This window comes from Podarcis raffonei, chromosome 3 (genome assembly GCF_027172205.1).
Source record: "Podarcis raffonei isolate rPodRaf1 chromosome 3, rPodRaf1.pri, whole genome shotgun sequence".
Lineage (NCBI taxonomy): Eukaryota > Metazoa > Chordata > Lepidosauria > Squamata > Lacertidae > Podarcis > Podarcis raffonei.
This window is the reverse complement of record NC_070604.1, coordinates 65,332,398-65,356,826: the sequence shown is the minus strand read 5'-3', so window position 1 is coordinate 65,356,826 and position 24,429 is coordinate 65,332,398. Positions and strand designations below refer to the sequence as shown.

At 40.3% G+C, this 24,429-nt stretch overlaps 2 protein-coding genes across 4 annotated transcripts; one reads left to right on the top strand and one right to left on the bottom strand.

Annotated features, from left to right (window-relative positions):
• Window positions 1-194: 194 nt before the first annotated feature.
• PEX3 (peroxisomal biogenesis factor 3) lies at window positions 195-10,485 on the bottom strand. The gene is made up of 12 exons (XM_053382074.1): window positions 10,364-10,485; window positions 8,542-8,673; window positions 7,266-7,347; window positions 6,668-6,711; window positions 5,432-5,556; window positions 4,591-4,657; window positions 4,438-4,492; window positions 4,162-4,330; window positions 3,856-3,926; window positions 3,179-3,301; window positions 1,946-2,042; window positions 195-1,283 (listed from the first exon to the last, which is right to left on the bottom strand). Exons 1-12 carry the CDS (start codon window positions 10,434-10,436, stop codon window positions 1,200-1,202), a joined length of 1,122 nt encoding a protein of 373 aa, XP_053238049.1. The 5' UTR covers window positions 10,437-10,485; the 3' UTR covers window positions 195-1,199.
• Window positions 10,486-10,603: 118 nt separating this feature from the next.
• Window positions 10,604-19,850, top strand: ADAT2 (adenosine deaminase tRNA specific 2). Of its 3 annotated transcripts, XM_053382075.1 has the most exons (6): window positions 10,604-10,776; window positions 12,116-12,220; window positions 16,274-16,424; window positions 17,532-17,638; window positions 19,394-19,466; window positions 19,547-19,850. In XM_053382075.1, exons 1-6 carry the CDS (start codon window positions 10,705-10,707, stop codon window positions 19,585-19,587), a joined length of 549 nt encoding a protein of 182 aa, XP_053238050.1. In that variant the 5' UTR covers window positions 10,604-10,704; the 3' UTR covers window positions 19,588-19,850. The 3 variants fall into 3 exon arrangements, 2 of the variants coding, with proteins under 2 accessions (XP_053238050.1, XP_053238051.1); XM_053382076.1 differs by lacking the exons at window positions 19,394-19,466; window positions 19,547-19,850 and adding an exon at window positions 19,264-19,384 and having other exon boundaries at window positions 10,675-10,776; XR_008329552.1 differs by lacking the exons at window positions 19,394-19,466; window positions 19,547-19,850 and adding an exon at window positions 19,264-19,384 and having other exon boundaries at window positions 10,675-10,776; window positions 16,274-17,638.
• Window positions 19,851-24,429: the final 4,579 nt, after the last annotated feature.

Sequence of the window (24,429 nt, the reverse complement as noted above, 5' to 3'; positions counted from 1 at the left end):
TATATAAAGTAGAATATAATAGAATAAATTTGCTACAGAATAAGTAGGTATAGCTACAGGAAGACTACTAATATGTTTAATGCTTCTTTTTGTGCTGAAGTTACAACTGATTTTTTTATATACAAAAAATAAAGCACTGCATCCAGTCCCCTACAGTTCAAAACTGCACAAATACATCACTGAATGGCGTGATCTTTGTTAAAATAATTTATTGTCAGATATTTAACAGATATTCCAATTAAAAATATTTACAAATGAATGTATACAGCAAGAGCCATTTACAAACAGCATAAACATATTTCCTAGGAACCATCTACTCTGAATCTGAAACAGTAGAGTAAGCACTCAGCATTGCATTGTTCAGAAGATAACCGTGTTCTAAATATATGCATTTGGAACCAGCAGCCTAAAGCACAGAAGGCCACATACCCTACTCCTGTTCTCACATTCTTATAGACTCACTCAGGCTAGCAGGTAAGAAGTTGAAGAGACAGCTTGGAGTAAAGGAAGTTTGATTGCATCTCCCCTTTTCGTAGTAGTAGATGGTATGATCAGCTTTTGAGTGAAACCTCTCATGGCTTACAACTGCCATAGGAGAAGGGCACGTAGGACATGTTCTACCCTGCTTCACAGCTGATTGGTGCTGAGACAAGCTACTCCTGATCTTCCCCTGCCACCAAGAGAAGAGGTGCTGAGTACAGTGGGAGTGGCTCTCTCCCCCGCCCCTGTTCTTAATGTGTTACCTGCTGCAGCCAATCTGTGAACTCATTTCATAGGTCAACCACTGTCTCTGGGTTGAGGGGAGACTGGGGAAAGATAACCACCTCCCCACTGGGTCAAGAGAGACGAAGCCTGACATTGCCTGCACACTTTTGAAGCCAGATGTACTTCTTATGGGGTCGGGGGGGGGAGGAGTTACTGTAGGCAGATTTATTTATTTTTGCACTGTCTTTTGTAAACAAGTGATTTGTAACTGAGACTGCTTCAACACAAAGGCTTGCAGTGCAATGATACTTCCCCCTTAAATTTACTTAAGTCTGGTGAGCTCTATCAGTATAAAACCCAGGTGCTGTATTTTCTCAAAAGACATTCTTTTTGCAGGGATTAATAATCTTGTACCATTCTGAAGAGATTCGTCATCAAATGAAGTATTCACAGGACTGGGCACTACAGATCATATGTACACCCCGCTGTGCAGTTCATTTCTCTAGTTGTTGAGGGGTACTGAAAGCTTCATATACGTTAGCAGCAAAATCTTTCACTTGTTCCATCATTAGAAGGTCCTGGAAAGAGAATGTCCATGTAGCAAATATAGCACTCTTTTTTTAAACACAAGCAGATGCGTAATATCAGCAAGTAACCCCCTGTTAACACTTCAAGCCTGGTTAACAGAATTGCTTGGCACGTTACTTCATGCACTGTTAGAGGCTGAGAAGTTCAAAACTGTTAAGATGGAAATGTTCTATCTTACATATGTGGATCATCTACCGGGGACACTAAAACGGCTTTTGCCTCAGCCATAACCAACCTGGAAGCCAAACCAAAAAGGGGGATGGATTCTATTTCTTTCACTCAGAATAAAATGTGTCATCCTGGCAGTCTCACTTCCTGTGTTTATACAGTGTAAAATGTGCATACCTGAACTCTACACATTTCTTCGTATTTTGATTAATAAGATGTGAAACATTATGACAGCAACAAGTCTAGTTTACTTTTGGTAGAGAGCTTAGTGCACTTTTAAAGGCTTAAAAATATACTAATGGCAACAATACAAAGCAGGCTGACAGGTCTACATTTTCATATTTTGGGTGTGAAATTATTTTAATTGGATTTCTCCTCATTTGTACTGTTTAATTTTGTTTATGACACCCTGAAAACTAAGTGCAGAAAAACTATTAAATAACAGACTTAAGCCAAAAAAAGAAAGGTAAAAAGGTCTTCTTACCTGAACAAAATGGCTAGGTGTTTCACTGCAGACTGAATGAATCTGCCCATTTATTATTGGAATTATCTTGGCTAAAGGAAGACTGACACTGGAAAGACTGCAGGTGGAGGTGGGGAAAGAGATGTGATTACACAACATAAATGTCTGTCTTGTTAGCTGCTTTTGTAATACACAGATTCAGAAGAAGAATAGTAAACACATAATACCTGCCTAGGGGAAAAGCTCAGCCAGGTTGGGGACTGACTGAACCCCAGAAGCTCAAAAGGGCCCTTCACCAGCTCACCCCATGCTACCACTCACGGTCTGTCACTTTGGAGCAGGCAGCACACAACCCCTACCCAGTTGCACAGGCTCTCCAGCCTACACACACTCATTCAGCCACCCTCCTTGCCTGGCTCCTGGTCCAGATTAGACATTGTGGGAAGGTGGCATAGATTCATAAAATCTTAAGAGTTGGAAGGGACCCTGAGGATCATCTAGTCCAACTCCCTGCAATGCAGGAATGTGCAGCTGTCCCATACGGGGATCGAACCTGCTACCTTGGTGTTATCAGCACCATGCTCTAACCAACTGAGCTATATGGTGCTATAAAGTAGCTGCATTTCTGAATGGGAGTCTCTTGGCTCCTATGTGTGGTGGTCACCTGACTGGCCAATGCATGTTGGTTTATTTGATGGCCGGCATGAAGATTCAGGGTGTGGGGGAGCAGAGTTTGTCTCCCACTTCCATTCAAAAGTGCCAACACTGCGCCTGATTACAAGGAAGCATTCTGCCTTCTTTTACTTCTCTTTTCAAAATGGCTCTCTTTATGTTTGTTAAAACAAGTGTCTCCCATAAGGAAGTTTGTCCAGTGTGTTTTTCGGGAAGTGGAGAGGAACTTTAAATAAAAAGAATTTGAAAAGAAAATTAACTTAATGGAGTCTGAGTGAGTATTCAATCTTACTAGACAGCAGATCTATCAGTTATTTTAAGACTAATTACTCATAATTAAACAAAGGGTTAACACATTTTGCTGGAAGAAGAGCACAGTCCAAACTATGTTGAGACATTGTTTTTGTTAAAAATTCAGCCTAAAACTGATCCATTTGGCAGGATTGCTGTGTGATCTTGGCGAAACCTCAATGATTTTTTGGAGAAACTGATAATAGGGAAATAGTAAGTAAAACTCTGACTATACTTAGATTCTTCTACATTGAAAAGCATTTATATTAAAACATGTTTAAAGATGTTTACCTGTTCATGGAACTAGTATGGCATAAGTCCTGTTCGGTGGGTCTGAAGAATTCTGCCATGTTGTCCAATAAGCGACTGAACCCTCTATTTAAGCATGAACTCAAAACTCTATTGAAATCTGGACTGGAATAAATAAATCAAATAATAATAGATATATAAATCCCTCTCTACATGCCAACGTATTTTGGAAAACGTATTTAAAATGTAATTTAATTAAAACTGATACTTTGCTGATGGGGATACGGGGCTAGATCAAACATAACACTAAACTAGAAATGGGGCATTTCAGGCACCTCCAAGCCTCTCTGGCTGGGCCTGGAAGAATTTACTGGAGGCCTATTTGTTCTTCCTCTGCTCTTCTTGCTCCAATTCACTCCCCACCCTCATCTCTATGAAGCAAAGTTTGTGTCTTTGCCAGTAATTAAAATGAGTTTCAACCCCAAGTTTAGAGACAAGCTATATTTTCTCAGTTTGGATAAAACAGCAAACTGGTTTGCTCAAACAGGGACAAGGGAAGTGGAGAATCAAAGCATTTGAGAAAGGTTTTTTTTTAAAAAAAGATACTTTGTTATGCAAAATCACCCTCAATTTGTCCACTCTGATAAAAAATGAGTTTCCCATTTTCCTTTCCTAAGTTTATTTAGCCTAAGTTACCAAAGATAACATTTGCTGCATACCTGTCCAACATGTCTCTTGTCTCATTAAGTAATTTAATAGTAGCCACATCTCCTTCTGTAAGTCCACTGGCCTAGAAAGACAAACAACAGGGCATAAAAGCAACTGAATGTACAGGATTACTTTATTTATGTTGAACCTTTTTTGTTTGGGAAGGTCTGGTTCTGGTTCAGACGGAAGCAAACTAAAAGATTTGAGTTTCAAGTTTAAATTCTGCTACTTTTTTAAAAACCCAGAGCCAATCTCTGCCCCGCCCCCAACAACTTCAGGTTTGGTTTGGTTCCCTGCTCACAATACTATGAAAATACCTGGGTAGCTAATGGATTCTCTTCATCTGGCATCATGTAATGACACAGCAGAGACTGGGATCCAGTGTCTTCAGATGATGACCCATCTCCAGGTTGTTCTATCACCTTTCTAATTTCTTGTAGCTTCTGGTCCAAATCCAAGAGAGAAAGAGCATGTTTGAGAGAAACACTGTAAGGGGAAGGAGTTAAACATTATTTATCACATCAGTTGAATGTATCCCAATAAATTACTTTAAAAATACACATGAAAACTTTTTTAAAAGCCATTTTTTTTACCTCCCAAATGCATCCTGCACAGCTTTTTTAACCACAGTAATTAATTCAGTCAAACCTAAGGCAGAAGGAAAAAGTTACTGAAGACTAGCTACCCATTTGTTCAAACTTTGCAAATATTGGCACTACGTAGGAAGAGGTTTACAGATATCATACCATCTCCTAGAAGGTGCTGAATACTTGATAAATATTGCTGTTGGACTTCAGGGGGAGCTAGAGGTGTCTATAAGGAGAAAAACATTCTGTAATGTTTCTGTTACTTTATGGAACAGTGTGTTTATCCTCCATGTGTCTGTACAACCAGTCAGGATGCAGAATTTCCCTCCCCGTGCCTTCTCTGTGCTCTCCTGCTGCTGGCATCACTCTCAAAGATACCCTGGATCTTAACAGCCTCAGCCATCTTTAAACACAGAACAACAGAGGACAGAACAATTCAAATCTCTCTTTTTAAAAAGCCTTATAGATCCTCTCTCGTTATAAATAAGAGCTAACATTGGGAACAACCACACAAGCATGGAACACCAAATTTATTTCCTTTTTGCTGTGCTGTCAACTTATTCAACACCAACAAAATGGATGAATCCACCCCCAATTATGAGGGCCAGAGAGTTTACAAAAAAAAGGAATTCAAGAAGCATCATCTCTGCTCTTTAGCATCATTCACTTTGTAAATTAGTCCAATCTTCCAATACTCATAAATTGAGGATGATATCCAGTTGTGCCTCATCTGCTAGCAGAATGGCCTTGCACATGTGCAACAGAATCTCTCATTCTTCTCCCCCCTCTGCATTTGAGAGGGTGCAGGGAGAGGAGAGGAAGGAGCAGTCCTGTCCTGCAAGCAAAAATTTCACTTGTGATGTTGGATTTCATCCTCGGCATATTAATTAACATCAATTGGATTTCCGTAAATCTAATACTATGTACTGGATTCTACATATTATAGCCACCCTTACTGAAATTTTCAATCACTGATATACTGCTCAAAGAATGTACTTACTGTGCCATTTTTGCAAACTGCTGCATTATCCAGGTAGATGTATCCACCAATAATATTTAACTGTACTCGTAGAAGAACTACAAGCATACATGTGCTATATACAGCTACAATGCTTCTTGTAAAACCTTTAAACAGAAAAAGGAATGATGCTAAATGACAAAGAGTGGACAGCTAATAATCAGCATGTCATCTAAAGTAATGCAGAGTAATAAATATTGTATATATGGGATAGAGTAACTGTTTACCGTTCTGGTTTTATGTGCAGAAAACATAACTTTCTAGAGCTTATTTAGAGGGGCTATCTGTATTTCGTGTCTTCTTCAAAAAGGTGTTTCTTCTGGGTAATCAAGAGCTTAAGATGCAATGAGCTCAAACAAGGACAAATTTTACAAGCCTATTACTTAGGCTTGCAAGAACATGGCAAAGCAATCCAAACAAGGGGCTGGGAAAGTGTGGAACAGATTATTTTCACTACGTCAGCTCCAGGCTGGTGTAGCTAAATATCTCAAGGGGTTGGGTCCCATTGATCCCAATCTGCTAGTGCCCCACTTTAGAGCTTTCTGCTGGCTACCACAGGTGAGAGATTAGTGCAGCGTTTCCCAACCAGTGGCTCACAAAACCTGTATACGTGGGTCACGGGCTTTGTAAGCAAACCTTAAATAAGTATTGCTTGTAATCTTACAACCTTTTGTTTTGTTGGCATGTTATAATGCTGCATTAACACTAGTGTTAGAAAGGTTCAATTTCCACATCTTAACACTTGGGAAGATAAAAAATTCATGTGACAATAAATTGATGGGTCACTATGCCATGTAGGTTTGGGCTTGGGTGTTGCCATATCAAAAAGGTTGGGAACTACTTGCTCAGTGCATGGCTAGGTAAAGCTGAGGCCTCTGCCAAAGCAGAGCCTTTCCCCCCTGACTACCTCTGGCAATGAAGGCCAGTAGAGAGGCAAGCACATACCATCCTGACAACACCATCTGCAGCCATTGGGGTGGGGACAGGAATGCTCTGTAAGGCTACAATCCTATGCATAATGAGCTGGTAGAAAACTTCATTGAACAGAATGGCACTTGCTTCTGAAGAAGTACGTATCTGATAGTTCTGCTTACAGATTGCAATGTGCACTGGAGCTGGACCAGAGTTGCATTTTGAAGAAAAACCAGAAGCTCTGCTATGTACATACATAAAAAGAGGCTCACTGGATCATGAGCATAATTATTCCTTTCAACTTACTTATAATCTTCAAATCTTCCCATATTTCTAATTTGTTGGCTGGTCTAAGAAAACACAAAATTGGAAACATTGAAAATGAATGGTCTTGGTAGAAAGAAAGCTCAATTTCTGTCTATATTAAAGTGGAAATTCAATTTTCACTCTAATATAGGCATGAACAAGCATTGAAACTGCTTGGGAGGAAATGCTTGGAGGAAAATGAAGATATAATTAACCAAGCCTGGGGATTTGAGGCTCTGAAGAAATTTACAAATGTAGCCCTACTGGCCTTTGTAAATAATATTTCAACAAGCATTTTTCAAACTAACTGAAACACACTGGAATGTGCTTTATACTTCTTCTACGTGTTTCATAGAAATACATTATAAATACTTTTTAGTATCATTTCCCCACTAATGCATATTAGATACAAAATGTGCTACGTGGTTTTAATTCTTATATTTCTCTATCACGATAAAATAACTTTAAAGGTTTTCCCAGTCCACAGATTCAGGTTGCAGGGAATAATTTTCCTACATGATAGTTACATATGCACATTCCACTTATAGCCCAAATATAAAGAATAGGCATTCAAACCAAATCAACAGATCACACTTACCTATTCTTCAGCAGTGAAGTGAGGCTCTCAGAATTCAGTTGATACATCAAAGCATCCCTTAACGTTGGAAGCATTGACAGGACTATTAACAAAAAGCATATGATTAGGAACGTAACCAGCGTACATAGAATCTCATAAACAAATCATTTATTCAGTAATTGGTTTGATCACATGTGTATGTGTTTTTTGATACTTCCTCCTCCCTCTAGCACACCTGTGAGGAACATTTAGTCCACCAAATGTCAGTGGTTTACAACTCCCACATCCCTAGTCATTGGCCATGTTTGCTGAGGCTTATGCAAATTGTAGTTTAGCAACATCTGAAGAGTTAAAGGGTTTCCACACTTGCTATAGCAGCTCATGGGAAACTGCTTTAGAGGGCTGGGACTCCTCCCTGAACAGCACAGGAAGTGGTGAACTAATAGGGGGAATAGACTAAAATGGCCTCCCCTTCTCTCTCCAGCCAAGCCTCTGCTGGATCTCAGAACCTTCCATCAACAGGGGAAGCTGTTCCGTTCATAGAACTGCAAGTTTGAATCCAACTCTTGGTCTTTGGGAAATAAATATAAGGATCATTTGTTTTTGTTTTTCAAAAAAAGCACAAACTGGAAGTATGCACAATGACATATCTAATATTATTGTTTCCAGCTTTAGTTGCCCCTGTTCAAAAAGGAGGAATTCAAAGCCAAAGTGCAAAGAGCACTTTTGCAATCAGAGAACTAATTTTATGAATAGAGACTAAATGATCTCAGTCTTTTAGAGTAAAGGAAGCTCAGTATGGATATGATTGCTTTTAAAAATAGTTTAACACAGATGCACAGGATAAGAGCAGCCCATAAAATGTGCAGAAAAATAAAACAAAATTAGCTATAAAAGCCCAACTAACCTTAGGCTACAGATGGTCCTTCATGAGTTTTAAATGTAGTTTGCCATGCAACTTAAGGGGCTGCTGTTAACAAAACACAAGTCCCCCTGGAAATCCAAAGCTAGACATGCAATTCTTTTGACCCTAACTACTATGAGATTCTGTTTATATTACCTAGTCAAAAAGACGACTTCAGTTTAGGCAACACACCAAACCATAGTTAAGGAAGTTTAACTATGATTTGGCATGACAAATCATGGTTCAGTGATCAGTTGTCAAATTGGCATCAGAAACTATGGTAATTAATATGTGCTGAGAAAACAGGAACCAACAATAGGCAAGTGACGTGCACTTTAGTTAGCAAAAGCCATGGTATAACCTGAATTGATTCCAAGACTGCTGTTGCTTTACCTGTCATGTTGCAAGTCCTCTGGTTACTTTCAAAATGATACTGTCTTCGTGCTTGTGCAATGTATTCTGCAGCTTCTCTTTCCTGGATTTCTTTCATTTTTTTCTGTCCATATTTTCCAAGTATATAAACTCCTATTAAAGGTATTTTAGAAGAGGCATAAATTAGGGCTTACCAAACAGTTTCTTCTGCTTTAGAATATATTTTTCTCTTGATTTCAGTAGAAATTGTAAAAATGTTACCCAGAACAAGTTCTCACAATTAGATTAAATGATCATAAGTAAGGGTGGATCCCATCACAGTACAGGATTACAAGAAACAGCACATGTGCTAAATAAAACTGTTCCTAATTTCCAGACTGTCTTCCCTTTCTCAGGCAAAAATGACCTACAATGGATTGTGATAGAAAATTATTGGTAATAGTTTCACACAATCAGATATAATAGTTGACTATACAGATTATTTAAGTACTTTTAGCAAACTGATAATGGAAATAGAGTCCCCTGGTTAAGTAGTGATGAATACTGAGATGAGAAAAGCCTAATTCATGGCAAATGAATATATAGCAGTTTCAAATGTAAGTTATGAAGCAATGGCTGCTACTGCCACATACTCCCCTATTTTGAAATATAAACTTCTAATGATGTAGAATACAAGATATCAGCACATGAAATGTATATGTCCAGAAAAGCACAATAAAGGGGTAAGTGTTTTCCCACTAGTACAGAGCAAAAAACAAATCAGGGGTGGGGGTGGGGAGCAAGTATCTGCAAGAGCTGGTTATAACAGGATGATTGTGCAAAAAGAAAGACTTTGATCTGAAAAGAAGGAATGAGTCCATACATGCACTTGTTAGGAAAGATTAAGACAAGTTATAATCTGAAACGAGTGAATAAGGAACAGGCCTGAACTCGAGCACCTTCAGCAATTTTGAGCTTAAAAAAGTTTTTCTTGGGGGGTGGGGGACTACTTTTCAAGCCAGGAAAAAGGAGGGATGACACACCGGATTCTTGCTAAAAGACACAAGAGATCAGCTGAAATAAAGGCACAAGGAGGGAGAAACAGCAGGAGCCGCAGCCTGGGAGAGAAGGTGTGTGGCCACCATAGAGCAGGAGCAAGTGGCCCTCTCTTGACTTCAGCCCCTGCCTTACAATACACAGGAATGCTAGAGCTGGCCTGCCTAGCAGGTTTGTTGGTGTTGTAATTGGCGCGACCGCACCTGAACTCAAAAAGATAAGGAACTGCACACCGACATCCAGTGCTATAATTGCTTGGGCAGGTAGCCACGCTTACCTGGGAGTAAGCCCCACTAAAAACAGTAGGGCTTACTGCTGGGACATTTGGGGGGGAGAGGAATCTCAGGGAACAAGGCAGCAGGTGTGTGTGTGCATGGGGGGAGGCGGAGCGTATGGGGGAGAGAACAGGGCTGGATTTAGGTTTGATGAGGCCCTAAGCTACTGAAGATAAAGGGGCCCTTTATATTTCCAGCCGTCCTTTGTCAACAACAAATTGCCGCTATTTTTTGTGTTGAATATATGCTATATGGTTATTTCTGGACCTAATAGGTATCTAAAGCCATTCGCCTCTGTTGCTGTATGTAGGTTTTATCTTATATTTTGGAAATTTACACCCAGGTTTGTCTTTTTTCTTTAATTTTTTGTGGGGCCCTAAGCTATAGCTTGTTTAGCTTATACGTAAATGCGGCACTGGGTGAGAAGCAAAGCCAGCCAAAGGCCCCCTTCCTCGGGAAGGGCTAAGGAGGGCTACGCGGAGACCGAGAAGGACACGCGAGCGGAAGGCGAAGGGAGGGGTCTTCTCACTTACCGCCCACGAAGGCGCCCAGGAAGAAGCATTTCTTTTTGTGGCGCTTGAGGAAGCCCCACACGGCCAGCAGCATCCCGGCGTCCGCGGAAAGCAAGGGCTCGGCGCTGCCTCCTTCGCCTCTTCGCCGTAGCGCAGCCGCCGCAAAGGCTCCAGCCCCGCCCCGGACGTCGGCCACGCAAAGCCAAGGCAGCGGCTGCTGCCGCTCCGCCTCCTACCTGCATTCTAGTCCCCCACCTCTGCGCGGTCCGTTTAGATCCCGATCCCCTCCGGAAACATCGGCTCCGTACTCTCCGTTCCGGGGCTGTAGTGTCGGCGGCGGCCCCGCTCGCCTCTATAGAGAGATGGAAGCGGAGAAGGGGCGAGCGGTGACCGCAGGGGAAAGGGAGGCCTGGATGGACCTCGCTGTAAACATGGTGAGTGAGTGAGGGTGGGGAGCGGAGGGGCTGCATAAAAGGACGGTCGCGTGAGTCTGTGGCTGGGATGCTCGTCGAAGCAAAAACGAGTCTCATGGCGCGTTAAACGCCTAGGCAGTTTTGTTGTCATCTAAGGGTGTAGGAGCTGGATTAGGCCAAAGGCCCACCGAGGACACTCAGTACAGCATCCAGTCTTCACAATACCCTTAGGCCTAGGGGAAGCCCGCAAACCCCTTGTCAGTGCTGATTCTCTCAAGGGCCATGCGAGACACGTATGGATAAAGGAAGCGTGTGTTTCCTTTAGTACCCTTGGGTGCAGCTCACAAGCTGCAAAGGTTTGAATTCATTTACATTAGCTAGGTATTATCTTACCACCTCCCCCCCTTCCTATCTTGGCCTTCAACATCCTCCCTGCATCGTCTATTATGTTATCACCAGGATGGACCTTCATTCCATTTGGGTTAAGACAGAGGCAAAGTACTGTAGTTTGTTGAGCAGTTCCGACTTCTCTCGTGTCATCCAACAGCATTTCTCCCATCTCCATGCAGATGACCTACTACTTGCTTGTTCTTCCTATTGTTTTGAACATAGCCAAAGAAGCATTTGTTTGTTTGTTTGTTTGTAACTTCTCTAACAAGCCTGAGCTCATTCTGAGGATAGACGTAGATAAGGGGTAAAGGTAAAGTGACTGCTGACCATTAGGTCCAGTCGTGGCCGACTCTGGGATTGCGGCGCTCATCTCGCTTTATTGGCCGAGGGAGCCGGCGTACAGCTTCCGGGTCATGTGGCCAGCATGACTAAGCTGCTTCTGGCGAACCAGAGCAGCACACGGAAATGCAATTTACCTTCCTGCCAGATTTATCTACTTGCATTTTGACGTGCTATCAAACTGCTAGGTTGGCAGGAAGATAAGGGAAGAGAAGAAGAGAACTATATTTTGCTATATAAGGGGTAGCAAAATATAGTTCTCTTCTTCTCCTCCCTCCCCTGCATTTTGGCATCATTTAACATCTAGCCTGATGAAAAGTTCAGGAGAACTTGAAAGCATGCACTCAAATTTGTGATATTATTGCAGTTGGCCAGATATTGCCCTAATGTGGGTTTTTGAATTTTTATTGTGTTCTAACATGGCTGCCTTTGGTTATTATATGAAAAGTGGGGAACAGATTAATTTCCACCCTTACTCTTGAGAGTAATCCTTGGGTAAGAATATATTGGAATTGGCTGCTTTCTTAATGCTGGCTTGTGGAGTGGGAGGATTTGGAACGCAATGTACTTTGCCTTGGTGTATATAATCAGTGATAAAGCTGCTCTTGTTTATTCATTTTGTGTCTGATAGGCTAAAGAAGCACTAGAGAGTGGTGAAGTACCTGTTGGTTGCCTCGTGGTCTACAATAATGAGATCATAGGAAAGGGAAAGAATGAAGTTAATGAAACTAAAAATGTAAGTTATTTAACTGAATTAAGCTAATGTAAATCACTGCACTGCATATGCGGGTAAAAACTCCTTAAGTTGGTATAATTGTAATCATTTTTGCAGTCCAAAAACATGCATCTTGTGTAACTTCTGAGTGGCATATGTACACTGCTGTCTCTGGAATATTTGCATGTTTGTGCTCATTCTTTCTGGAAATTAGGTGTGTAAAGCACTGTGTTTTCAGTAGTTCTCTGCAACTCTTGAACATATTCCAATAGGAGAAATATCACCTGGCATCCTTCCTACTGTAATTCAGAAGGGCCATGACAACATTCCTTTTCTACAAGGCATTTGGCATAGCACTGATTTCTGAATGCTGGTGAGAATTCATTTTCATTACTTTTGGTCCTTTGATTTGTTGTTTCAGCTTCTGTGTTTTTATCGTAACTGTATCCGGCCTTTCCGCATATTAATGCAACTGCATTTTAATTAAAACTTTTTTTAAAAAAATAGTATAATTCTTAAAAGCAGCAGCTTTTCACTGAAATATTTTCAGGACACAGCTAAAGCTGATACAGTGGTGTTTATTTATTTTTTTAAAAAAAAACATTTTAACTTTGTTAACAATCTCAAAGATTTTCTGATCAAAAGTTGATGTGTTTTTCATCTTATTTTTATAAATGTTTGCCAAGAAAAGTTGCAGTTTACTGACAGTATTCCATTCACAAAATGCATGCATGTTTTTGTTGTGGCTGTGTGGGTTTTTTTAAGCTCTGGTATCTGTGCCCGAGTACAAAATGTGAGAAGTGATCCTGAGCTGGATTGTATGTTGAACAGCATAATAGACTTGTTTTAATCTGCAGCTGGGGGAGTTCACTGTTCAGATAGTGCAGCCAATACTTCTCTGAGCTGACCCTTCTGAATTGTCTGGCAGGAGATGGAGCAAATATTACCAGCATGTTTTTCCCTCTGGCAGCTTCCTTGCCTGCTCTTGTTTTCCCTCCTTCATGCTTCTGTTTCTGTTTGAACGTGCATTGTTTGTTCTTTTTGGCTGTAACAGTTATCTGGCACACTAAACCTCACTTGCAAGCATAACCTGCCCACCCACCTGGTTTGTCCTTGAAGATGTTTCATCGATAACCTCTAGCATCCAGTTTGGTCATTTGAGTATGCATATATTACATAGCACAGCAAACCTAACAGAGCTCTCTGAGTTGCTCACAATCAAGGGCAAAATTCAAAGCATCAAGGTAACAGTGTAACAATATTACAGTGGTACCTTGGGTTACATATGCTTCAGGTTACATACGCTAACCCAGAAATATTACCTCAGGTAAAAAACTTTGCTTCAGGATGAGAACAGAAATCGTGCTCTGGCGGTGCAGCGGCAGCAGGAGGCCCCATTAGCTAAAGTGGTGCTTCAGGTTAAGAACAGTTTCAGGTTAAGAACGGACCTCCAGAATGAATTAAGTACTTAACCCGAGGTACCACTGTATCTTGGATGGCAGGGAGACTCATGAAAGTACACTTCCTTGGATGATCTAACTGCATTGTGGTGATGGCAATATCACCACATAGCATGCATATTAGGATGCAGTATTTCAAATAAACTGCGCCCAAGATATGCAGGACTTCTATGATCAAACAGTTACATGTGTGGGGGAGAGTTCCTATGTCTGTCCACCGCCTGAGAAATAAGATATTTTGTGTAGAGATGATTGTGCACTGCCCCAAATAGGTGCTTAACTTATCCTATACCCACAAATATGCTCTCACACATAATTATTCCAAAAAGAGTTAATTTATAGAAAAATAACAAGATCATTCTAATAAGAAGTAACTAGTGTGGTACAGCATGAAATCACGGTGCATTAAAACCAGTATCCTAACACATTAACACTCCTAGTCTGACAGTCTGTCCCTTGTTTTATAGGACTAGCATGATGATAAGAATAGTTTCAAATGTGTATATATCTTAAGTTCCCCCTTAGTTCCTGCAGTAGTGAAGTAGTTGCCCATTCCCACCATTGGAGGCTATCCGTGTAGCTGGAGGGGCTAAAGAATAAGATGTGTGTGGCAAATTCATTCACAAGAATGGGTTCCATGTGAGTCCTCACAAGGTGGAGATTGGGAGGGGAAAAGCTATGCTGTGATAGCAAATCTCCCCTCCAAAATGTGGATCATGATTGGATTCATAAAAGGGAAGTACAAGAACTGAGAGGGCTATTAGGTGTGTAGGGATGCTGTGAACTGGCCTGAAATCTTCGGATGGTCAGTAAACAAATTTTCATCATCATCATCATCATCATGATAGTGTCAGCTCTGGGACAAAGAAGGTGGCTGAACATTTCCTGGAGTGCTTGACACTGTTCATGGTGTCTGCTGATCCTGATCTTTCAGAAGCCTGGCTAAAATATAAATTCATTTGCAAAACTGTCTTATAACATTGGTTTACAGACAAATGCATAAGATACTAATAATTCTGTTTGGTATGTATTTGTTATCAGTTATTTATTTTTCGATCTTGACTTTGATCTGAAATCATTTGTGGAACAAGTTATTGCAAGGGAAACAGTCTACCTGAAGGGATTTAAAACAATGTTCATAAAACTTTAACAAATTAAGTTAGAACAGTAATTAATCTACCCAATGATTAATTTGCTTCCTGTCTTTGATCGCTATCTTAACAGCAACAGAGTGGTAAAGAAGTGGAATTAAATGAAATATATAGGCTTCATTTATCATAAGCCAAGCAGCCTTAAATAGCTTAAAACATCTCTTATCAAAATATGTGTTCTGTTTTGTCGCTAAATGGTGTATTAAAGCATTTGGGCTAGTGCACTAACTGCAGTTCCTATCCATGCTCTTGTTAATATCCTATTCAGGCAAGTATAATGTTTTGTACATGGGGTTGTGTTTGAGGAATGGACATAACAGTAAGTTCATTTTGCAGTGGCTAGACTGCTAAGTGAGAACTGACATCCAGATCATAACTTGCCAGCCTTGAAATAACTGCTCTATTTCTTTGGGCTGGTTTTAGTCTCTAAAGGCTGAAATGACTTTGAATCTTGGGTGCCTTCTCCTACGTGAATCTGTTCAAGTATGACTATGATCCTCAGAGCCTGTTCTCTGGTCCCACTGCCATTGGAGGTGAAGCCAGATCAACGGTTGTAGCCTCCGAGCACTGAAGTGTTTTCCCCAGAGACATTGAGTCTGCTCTTTTTATCTTCCCAAATCTTTTAATTCTTGTTTTTTGAATCCTGTTTCATCACTGTGTGTGTCTTGTTGTTGTTCCTATTTTAAATGAATTTTTATGTAAGCCTTGCCAGCTTATGATCAGGGTAAAGAATATCAAAATGTAAATAAATGAATGAAATGGAGGTATTTGGTCTGCCTGTGAACAATACTGACATTCTATTGAGCCTAGGAGCATTTTCAAATGCTCCTAATTGAAAGTGACTGTAGATGGAATATGTGAACACGCCTAAAGCTGTTGAAAGAGGGAGGGTGTCTTCTGTGGTATCCTTTGAGCTCTTATGACTAGTAGGTCTCATCGCCTCCCTCATATTTATTCATAGACTGAGTTAGATACAAAATAAGGATGTTGATATCTTGACAAGTAAGGAAAGCATTTTGCCTGTAGCTTAGCATTTCCCTCCAACTGGCCACTTTCTGTCTGACCTCTCTGTTCTTGCATAAATGGAAATCTGGGTAAAAACTGGGATGTTTTCAATAATGGAAAAGCTGATTAACATAACATTTGTTAACCAAGGATAAAGAGAAACAGATGTATTGTGCATTTTCCCTTTATAGCAGATTTTGATAAGGAAGAACCTTTCAATAAAGTGCCAACAACATACTCTGCTTTTCTATTTTACAAGAGGAAATTTACCGCTTTGAAATGAAATTTCTGCAGTTATTATGACCATCTTTTATATAGTTTTAGTGGTTAAGCTTTGGCATCACTGAAGATGCTACCCCATTGCCTTCCTACTAAAAATAGCAGGAATCCATCCATTCAGATTGATATACATTACTATTTGGTGTAAGTACTGATGTTATTTCCCTGTATCCCCACAGGCTACTCGCCATGCAGAAATGGTAGCAATTGATCAGGTCATGGACTGGTGTCGTCAGAACAAGAAGGAACCCAAGGAAGTATTTGCGAACACAGTGCTATATGTCACTGTAGAGCCCTGTATAATGTGTGCAGCTGCTCTGCGAATGATGAGTATCCTTTGGAGAATTATCCATTGGTATGTTAATTTCATCTCACGTATCGGTTGCAAACAAGCTAACAGAGGGCAGCTCTATGTTGACATGAGGCCTGTGTCATTGGGTCTAAGGGGATTTGTTTGTGCAGAGATGATGGGCGTAAGGAGAGCTGCGCTGGACAAGTTCAAAGACGTAACTGGTCCAGCATCTGTTTCCTACTGTGCTGAACCAGATCCTAGGAAAGCCAACAAGTAGAGCGCATTGCTATGTCCCTCTCCCTTTGTTATTCCCCAGGTTCTGCACCTATGGAGAAGAAGTTTAATTTAGCAAGTATTTGTGTGGGTGAGTCTAAGCAAGGAATGGGTGCCGGGTGTAGCCAATGCTACAATGAAGCAGGGTGAGGCAGCTTGCATCAGTTGGCAGTCTTTGGGGTTATCATGACTTAGTTTGTAATTATTACCTTCCCTGGGTGGTGCTTGTGCCTCAGGGGCCAAAGTGTATTGTGCCATCTCTGGGTTAGGATAGGGTTGCTGTATTTCAATAAGTAAAATTCCTGACACCCGCAAAGTTGTTGAGCAAGCATAACCTGCCCACCCAGCTGGTTTGCTCTTGAGGACCCCAAAATTGTTTTGCTATTTTGGAAACAAATCCACATTGTTGAGCTTTTTTGGGGGGGAACCTCCCCCCCAATAGTGACTTTAAGCTTTTGGAGCTGTTTCCACTGCTTCCCCCCCCCATCACATTGCCATACGTCTGGGTTTTCCCTGACATTTTGGCAATTCCCCCAACACAATTTTTACACCCAAAAACCAGGACATGTCAGGAATTTTCCCACCATATGGCAAGCCTAGGTTAGGAAATTTGGAAAGGATACAGTAGTGGTAGTTACTGCTCTCAGATTGTGGGCAGAGGGGAACAGTGAATTAGCAGCAAAGGAGTTGAATTGAGTGGGGGAAGTTTTGCCCAGAGATATGACCAGGCAGTAGTGTGTCTGTGGAAAAGAGGAGTTTATAGCATATGTGAGAAAGGAGGGAGGCATGGGTTTGAGACCAGCACAACTATATAGCCTATTAAATGAGGGTAATTCTATTCTATATTCCTTCTTTTCTTAACTTACATATATAAATCCCACTGGTTGTATATGGCTGCCAAAATGAACGATTTGGAGGCTGTGGTTCGGTTTTGAACATCTCTTCTGCCAGCTTAACGGACACAGGGGAACCATTCCAGGTGAAATACTTGTCATGGATGTGTGTGTTTTTAAAAAAACAACAACAAAAATGAAAGTGTGTAGACATCAGTGGCCGAACTTAGCCCTCCTTCTGTTTTTGGACTACAACTTCCATCATCCCTAGCTAACAGGACCAGTGGTCAGGGATGATGGGAATTGTAGTCCCAAAACAGATGGAGGGCCAAGTTTGGCCACCACTGGTATAGAAGAACCAAGTGCATGTTGATGGTACAACCTTATCCAGAGAGAAATTATTCTAAAGGTGCATCGTTGTCAGTACTTTAATTCTGAAACTACCACTGAAGTTCATCCTTAGCACCATTGTGTCAGCATTTCTCCAGTGATAGTTTGGTGCTGAATCAACATTCAGAGAGACTGCAAATAGCTTTAGGATCTAGAGCAGCCACTCTCTTCCCACCCCCAAACAGAAATAGCAGGCTGGAGTGTTCTTCCATAATATAGCATCTTCAGGGCTCCTTTATTTTATAGAGAAGATTATAATTCATCCTTGTTTGAGGTGTGAGGGAATGCAAACCATAAATTGTAAAATTAGCTGCAATAAAAATGGATTCAGTGAATGGTTAGGGAACACTTAATTGTGCAGCATTGGTGAAGCTAAGTGGATCTGAGTAGTCCATGGACGAAAGACCACAATAAATCTTATGTATCCCCCCTTTAAAAACAAAGAGCAGGTTATAAACTTAATAAATAATACACTTATATGGATGAAGGTTTATCAGAATAGTTGGAAACCATTATAGGACCAGAATTGGTTGTAATTTTGTTTAAAAGAGAAAAAAAGGGCACTTTATTTACCCTGACATTTAGCATAGTGATGACACTAGCTCTACATCATGGCAACTATGTAAGAAGAAATATCTTGCATTTAAGAAATTTGATTTCCATTCTCAAACAATTGCAATTAATGGCTGCGTGCATACTGTTTAAATTAGGGCATTCATTGAAAGCATCCTGTTTTGTGTATGTGTGTAAGCACTGTCACTTTCACTCACACATGTCAAGAAATAAATGATAACAGGGAAAGATTTGTGAGTGGAAAAAGTTGCAACATAACTAAATTATTTTGATAGGTCAAGGACGTTTTGCTGCTAGGGGGAAAACCATAGCTGTCAACTTTTCCCATTTCTTGCGAGGAATCCTATTCGGAATAAGGGAATTTCCCTTTAAAAAAGGGAAAAGTTGACAGCTATGGGAAAAACACATCCACAAAGGCAAGTTCCTTGGCACAAACTCATAGATTCCTGTTCAGCAAACCATGGTTGGTTGGAATGGGAAGAGCCTGTGTATGTGCACACTCTCACTTCCCTTCTCTCATATGCCTTCACTCATTACTTTGGAGGCTTGTTAAACCACAGTTGCTTCTAATGTCCCAACCAGGAAACTGTTATTTTAAACTATCCTTACAAACCAGGCTATCACACTATGGTTATTATCTGTAAGCCAGTCAAGATGCATATAAGAATGGTTTGGAAACATGCTATTTACATGTGTAAATTGGATACCTTCAGTGGTAAGCCATTTTTGTTATTGAAAGGTACTGCTTTGCCTTAAAAAAAACCTCCGGTATGAAGTTGTTCAGTGGATTTTCTTTTGCCCCTGGAAGTTGAACACAGTGATATCAGAAGTCACATCTGCTGAAGTTCTTTATGCTACTAAAGAGTCAGATAACCTCTTTGGGATACAAACTGGTTAATCTGAGAGGCCTCATGAACAAAATATTCCAATCTCTACAGTGCATAGCTGGTTATCGATCTGAAGAAGCTGTTGAAATGCTGAAAACCTTCTACAGACAAGAAAATCCAAATGGTAAGTACCCTCTTGTTCTAATTTACGTTGGCTTTTGCATCTTTGAATATTAATGCTTATGTTTTCTTTTCTTGTGGCAGCACCAAAATCAAAAGTTCGAAGAAAGGAATGCAGTAAATGAGTGGTTGTGATGGATAGTAAAGCAAAGCTGGAAGAATGACAAGTCTTTAAAAAGGCTGGCCAGTATTGACCTTCCCTCAGCTATGGTATTTAGTCCTGAGAGGTGGAGAAAAACATGTCTGTTACTCTAAAATTTCCAAAAGTATCACTGATTGAAAGATAATAATCAAATTGTCAAATATGGCTTTTGGTTAAAATGTTTGGCTTTTTATAAGGAACAATAGAAAGGAGTGGTATCCTCCAATAATTAAATAGTTAATATGACACTGTTGTAGCCCTACTAATTTTGAACTGATCAGCTGGAAGACCAGCTATCCCAAAAGTCCTTAGTTTGGCAGGTATGCTGACTTCTTGCCACTGATGCCATGCACACACATGATGATATACCGGCCAATGCACATATCAAGTTCTGTTTACATTTAAACCACTTAACAACATATACAAATTCAGTGGTCTCAGAGTTCTGCATGCCCCATCAGCCAGAACAGAACCAGCATATCCACTCCTGGCGTCAGCAGCTAGAAACCTGTGTGAGCAGTGGCTGTTATGCTGAAGACTGTCATGAGGACCAGTCTTATTAGCTCTAGGACATACGAAGCTGTCATATTGAGTCAGACCATTGGTCTATCTATGGACTACTTAACTGGAAACAGGGGGATGAAATTGGGACCTTCTCCCCATAAAATATGTTCTCTTCCAATGTGCTACAGCCCTTTCCCTTGTATCCTAGACAGATTTATAGTTGGTATTACTTAAAAGTAAGCTGCTTTCCTCATCACCGTAGTGCACGTTTCCAATGTATACATAATTTGGAGGAATTTGAAGGTAAGCTAGGAAATCCCAGGCAATGGCTTGTTTATATTGAGCTCAGTTAAGACATTCATGATTAAGAAAGCTTGACTATGGTTTGTTCATGATGTCTAAGTTGACAAACCATGGTTTATGACCATGTTTGGTTGTGTGTACTTTTTCAGGTTACGCTGCCACTGCAGTTAGCAAACAGACAGTTTCTTTTTCTTATATGCTTGTGATAGAAAACCGCCTTGAAAACAGAAGTCTAGCATACCCAGTATTTTTTGAATGAATATTCTGTTTCATAAGTTTTATAGATTGCTTTATTGGGGTTTTTTTGTAAAAATAAAAAAAGTTCAAAGAGGAATATTGAGAAGTAGATTTCCAGAGGAACTTTTCTTAGTATAAGGTAACTAGGCAGGAAAATGGCAATAAAAGGTAAAGGTAAAGGTACCCCTGCCCGTACGGGCCAGTCTTTACAGACTCTGGGGTTGTGCGCCCATCTCACTCAAGAGGCCGGGGGCCAGCGCTGTCCGGAGACACTTCCGGGTCACATGGCCAGCGTGACAAAGCTGCATCTGGCGAGCCAGCGCAGCACACAGAAACGCCGTTTACCTTCCCGCCAGTAAGCGGTCCCTGTTTATAAGAAATGCCTAAAGCTTAGAGCTGGCACTTCAGTGCTTATTGGGTTGTTCCTTGACCGTATTCTGATTACAATCCAGAAGAGGGCCTTGCTGTTCTAATAATGAATGGCCTAGCAGTTTGACATGGAGCTCTTATTCCTGCAGAATGTGCATGCTGAGCAACTCAACAGGCTGGGAAGCAGTCAAGCAGTGCCTTATAGATTTGTATATTATGGACAATTCCAATAGTTAGGCAAGTCAGAGCCACAGTTGTTGCACTATTTTTATTTCTCTATTAAATAGATAAACAAATTCTGAAAAGGGATGAAGTATGTTCCTGATGGTTAAATAATAAAAATGAATACATCTGCCACTTGCCTCCCATGCTTGGCTTCCATTGACATATAATAATTTCACATTGTGCATGGCAGAAGGGCATTTTGGGGGTGGGGGGGAGGTAACGTTAAGGTAGCTATATTAGCACCTCATTTCTTAAGCGTTAAACTTGGAATTAGGCCTCACTGATTTCAAATACAGCATTTCAATAAGCAAACTGGTTTGGACTTTAAATGGTAAGTTTTCTGCACAGAGAATATGTCCCTTCTATGCCTTGCATAGCACCTTGGACATCATTTGTGTGATGAATATATTTGATTAATAGTTATAGGTAAGGATGATGCAAGGTGCTTTTCACAGTGCAGTCCTATGCATGTCTACCTGGAAGTTGAATGGAATTTACTCTCAGATATGTGTTTTTGGGTTGCAGCCTTAAACATACAGTTTGTGCCTCTCCCTTATTAATCTGTCTTCAGTCTCACAATTTGATGATAAATGCTTTAAGTACATATTAGAGTTTAGTGTGGTTGGCAGGTGAGAGGATCCATTCCTGTTTGATGAAGGGAAGAATGAAAACTTGGGAGACACGAACACTACAAACATTATTTCTATTCATATGAAACAAGCAACTTGTAACACATTTCTCATTTCCTACTGAGAAATCATGTCTGTGTTTTAAAAATGTAAAAAATTGTAGACCATCGTCTCCACAGGCTTAGAAGCTGCAATTGGCTGCAGGTTCCCACTGCTTATATATCACACGTACACACAATTGAGAAGATTTTGAAGTTCATTTTTTTAAAGAAGAAGAAGAAGAAGAAGAAGAAGAAAAAGAAGCTTATCCTTATTATTCCAATTACCTTTTGGTAATCTATACCACACACTAGTTACCTGTGTCTAGCAATTTTTGAATTCCTACTCAGATGATCTATTTTGAGAAAGTCCGATCCTATTAATGTTTATTTGGAAGTCCTGCCTAGTTCAATGGGATTATGGGGGGGGCTGTGCCTCCCTCCAAAGGGGCCTATAAATAAACTTAAAATAACTTTACTCCCAAGCATGGATAGCTGGGATCAGGAACATCTGGTCCTCCAGGAGTTGTAGGACTCCCATTAGCCCCAGGCAGCCCAGCCAATAGTCAGGGGTGGTGGGAGTTGCAGTCTAACAACATCTGAAGGGTCACAGGTTTCCCATCTGTGATGGGCAGGATTGCAGCAGCAGGGTGACATCTAATGATGTTTGAGTGAGTGTCCCCTTCTTCATCTCCTGTGCCCTCACCAAACCCCGCCCTCTAGAGCAGACTTTGGGGGTACATGGTTGGCTATAGGGGGAAGAAATAAAGGTGAAGGCCTGTTGCAGCAGCTGAAATATGTTCTGTTCACAGATGGCCATCACTGGACATCCCTCATTCCTATTGACTTCAGTATGTCTACTCTGAGTAGGAGTAGAAGCCCTTCACACGGTCAGGCAGACAAAAGGCATTTCTTCCATAAAAGGAGCTGTGAAAACAGGGTGAGCAGGGGCAAGACAAAGACAAAGACTCAATACTATATGAAATTTAATCAGTCTTGTTATTAAGATATCACTGTCAGTTTCTGCTGCTTTATAATTGTTATCATATTTATCATGGATGTCTAGAAGCTGATGGTTTGCCTGGGTTGAAACAAGTGCCTTTACCCTTTCACATGTCCAAAACTTTCCATTTTGGGGGGGGGCGGAGTTAGGAGGAACTGCTTTGTGAAAATAGGGTGAAAACTGTCCCCCCTCCCCCTCCACATTTTTATGAGCTTTCATATCTCTACGCAGGCACAACAAGAAGCATAAATATGAACAACAACTTAAACAAATGAAAGGCTTATTGAACCAATATTGAAAGCTTGTATTGTAGCCTCATCAGTTCTTCCCTTTGTTTGTTTGTTTGTTTTTTGTTTGTTTTTAAAATGATCTTTATTGGTTTTACACATTTTACAAATTTCACAATTTTTTACAAATAAAGACACTCGCGGGACTGAAATAGACCTCATAATGTTTATTAAAAATCATTCATTTTGGATTTAAGAACATTGAACAAATATATTACAACAATATATTTGTTGAAGGATGTATATTTAATGAAATTTTGAATAGTATTATTCCATAGTAGTAAGGACACATAAAATGTAAACATGACAAATGCATAAATATAAAGAAAATATAGAGAAACCAGACGGAGGGAAGGAAGTACAAACTTGTTTAGAGTTAAAGTATTAAGATTAAAAGGAATAAGGTATGTATTATGTATTGTGATTGTGAAATTTGTAAAATTAGTTCTTCCCTTTGCATACAATAAAGTGACACTCTTACAAGGCAGCTGTTTAAAAAAGCAAGTTGCTCCTTATAATTTAAACATTTGAAAGTCTGCAGGGCTCTCCATTCATGTCCTGTATATGCAACGTGGCCTTTAATTACCTTGGCAGGTTTTGAGCACTGATAAAAGATTGTATTTTTTTTTAAACCTCCCCCCAAAATGTCCAATGGTTGGCAGGCAATCCATTCCAGGGTTGTATTTGGAGCAAGACTAGCAGGAGAGCTTTCAGCTAAGGGCTGAGTCTAAACAGCAACTGTTAGGTTTTTAAAGAAAATGGCTTTGACACAAATGGGGAAAGAGCTCCGAGGACAATTAGAGTCCCAGAAGCAGCTGTTTTATTAATTTGCTTTGCCTTGTGTGTAGCCTTGGCTGCTGATTCTATCTACTTTTATCAATAAAGTACATCTAGAAATAGGACACTTCCCACTGAAATATATACACTAACATGACTTGTTTTTAGGCTGATTTCAGAAAGACACACACACACACACACACACATTTTTGTAGTGTGTGTAAAAAAGAGAGAAATGCCAAGAAATTTCAGCTAAGATCCAAAGAACCACAGAATTGTAAGAAATCAAGCAACAGATCTCTATCCCGCAGGCCAAACTGCTTTGGAAACTGACGTAAGCTGCAGAAGCGGTTTTTGACAAGGCAGGCACCTTGGTTTCCTGCACAAAGGAGAAGTCAATTAATCCATCTTGGTTTTTGCAAATAAAAGGATTGATTGACTTCTCCTTTGTGA

Coding starts and splice junctions, on each gene's coding strand:
- PEX3 (XM_053382074.1), bottom strand. CDS start 10,436: ATGCTGCTGGCCGTGTGGGGCTTCCTCAAGCGCCACAAAAAGAAATGC. Junction 4,493..4,590: donor TCAGCACCTTCTAGGAGATG/GTATGATATCTG, acceptor CTTCTGCCTTAG/GTTTGACTGAATTAATTACT. Junction 3,302..3,855: donor ACAAGAGACATGTTGGACAG/GTATGCAGCAAA, acceptor TATTTATTCCAG/TCCAGATTTCAATAGAGTTT.
- ADAT2 (XM_053382075.1), top strand. CDS start 10,705: ATGGAAGCGGAGAAGGGGCGAGCGGTGACCGCAGGGGAAAGGGAGGCC. Junction 16,425..17,531: donor AGCTGCTCTGCGAATGATGA/GTATCCTTTGGA, acceptor ACTTACATATAT/AAATCCCACTGGTTGTATAT. Junction 17,639..19,393: donor ACACAGGGGAACCATTCCAG/GTGAAATACTTG, acceptor CAATCTCTACAG/TGCATAGCTGGTTATCGATC.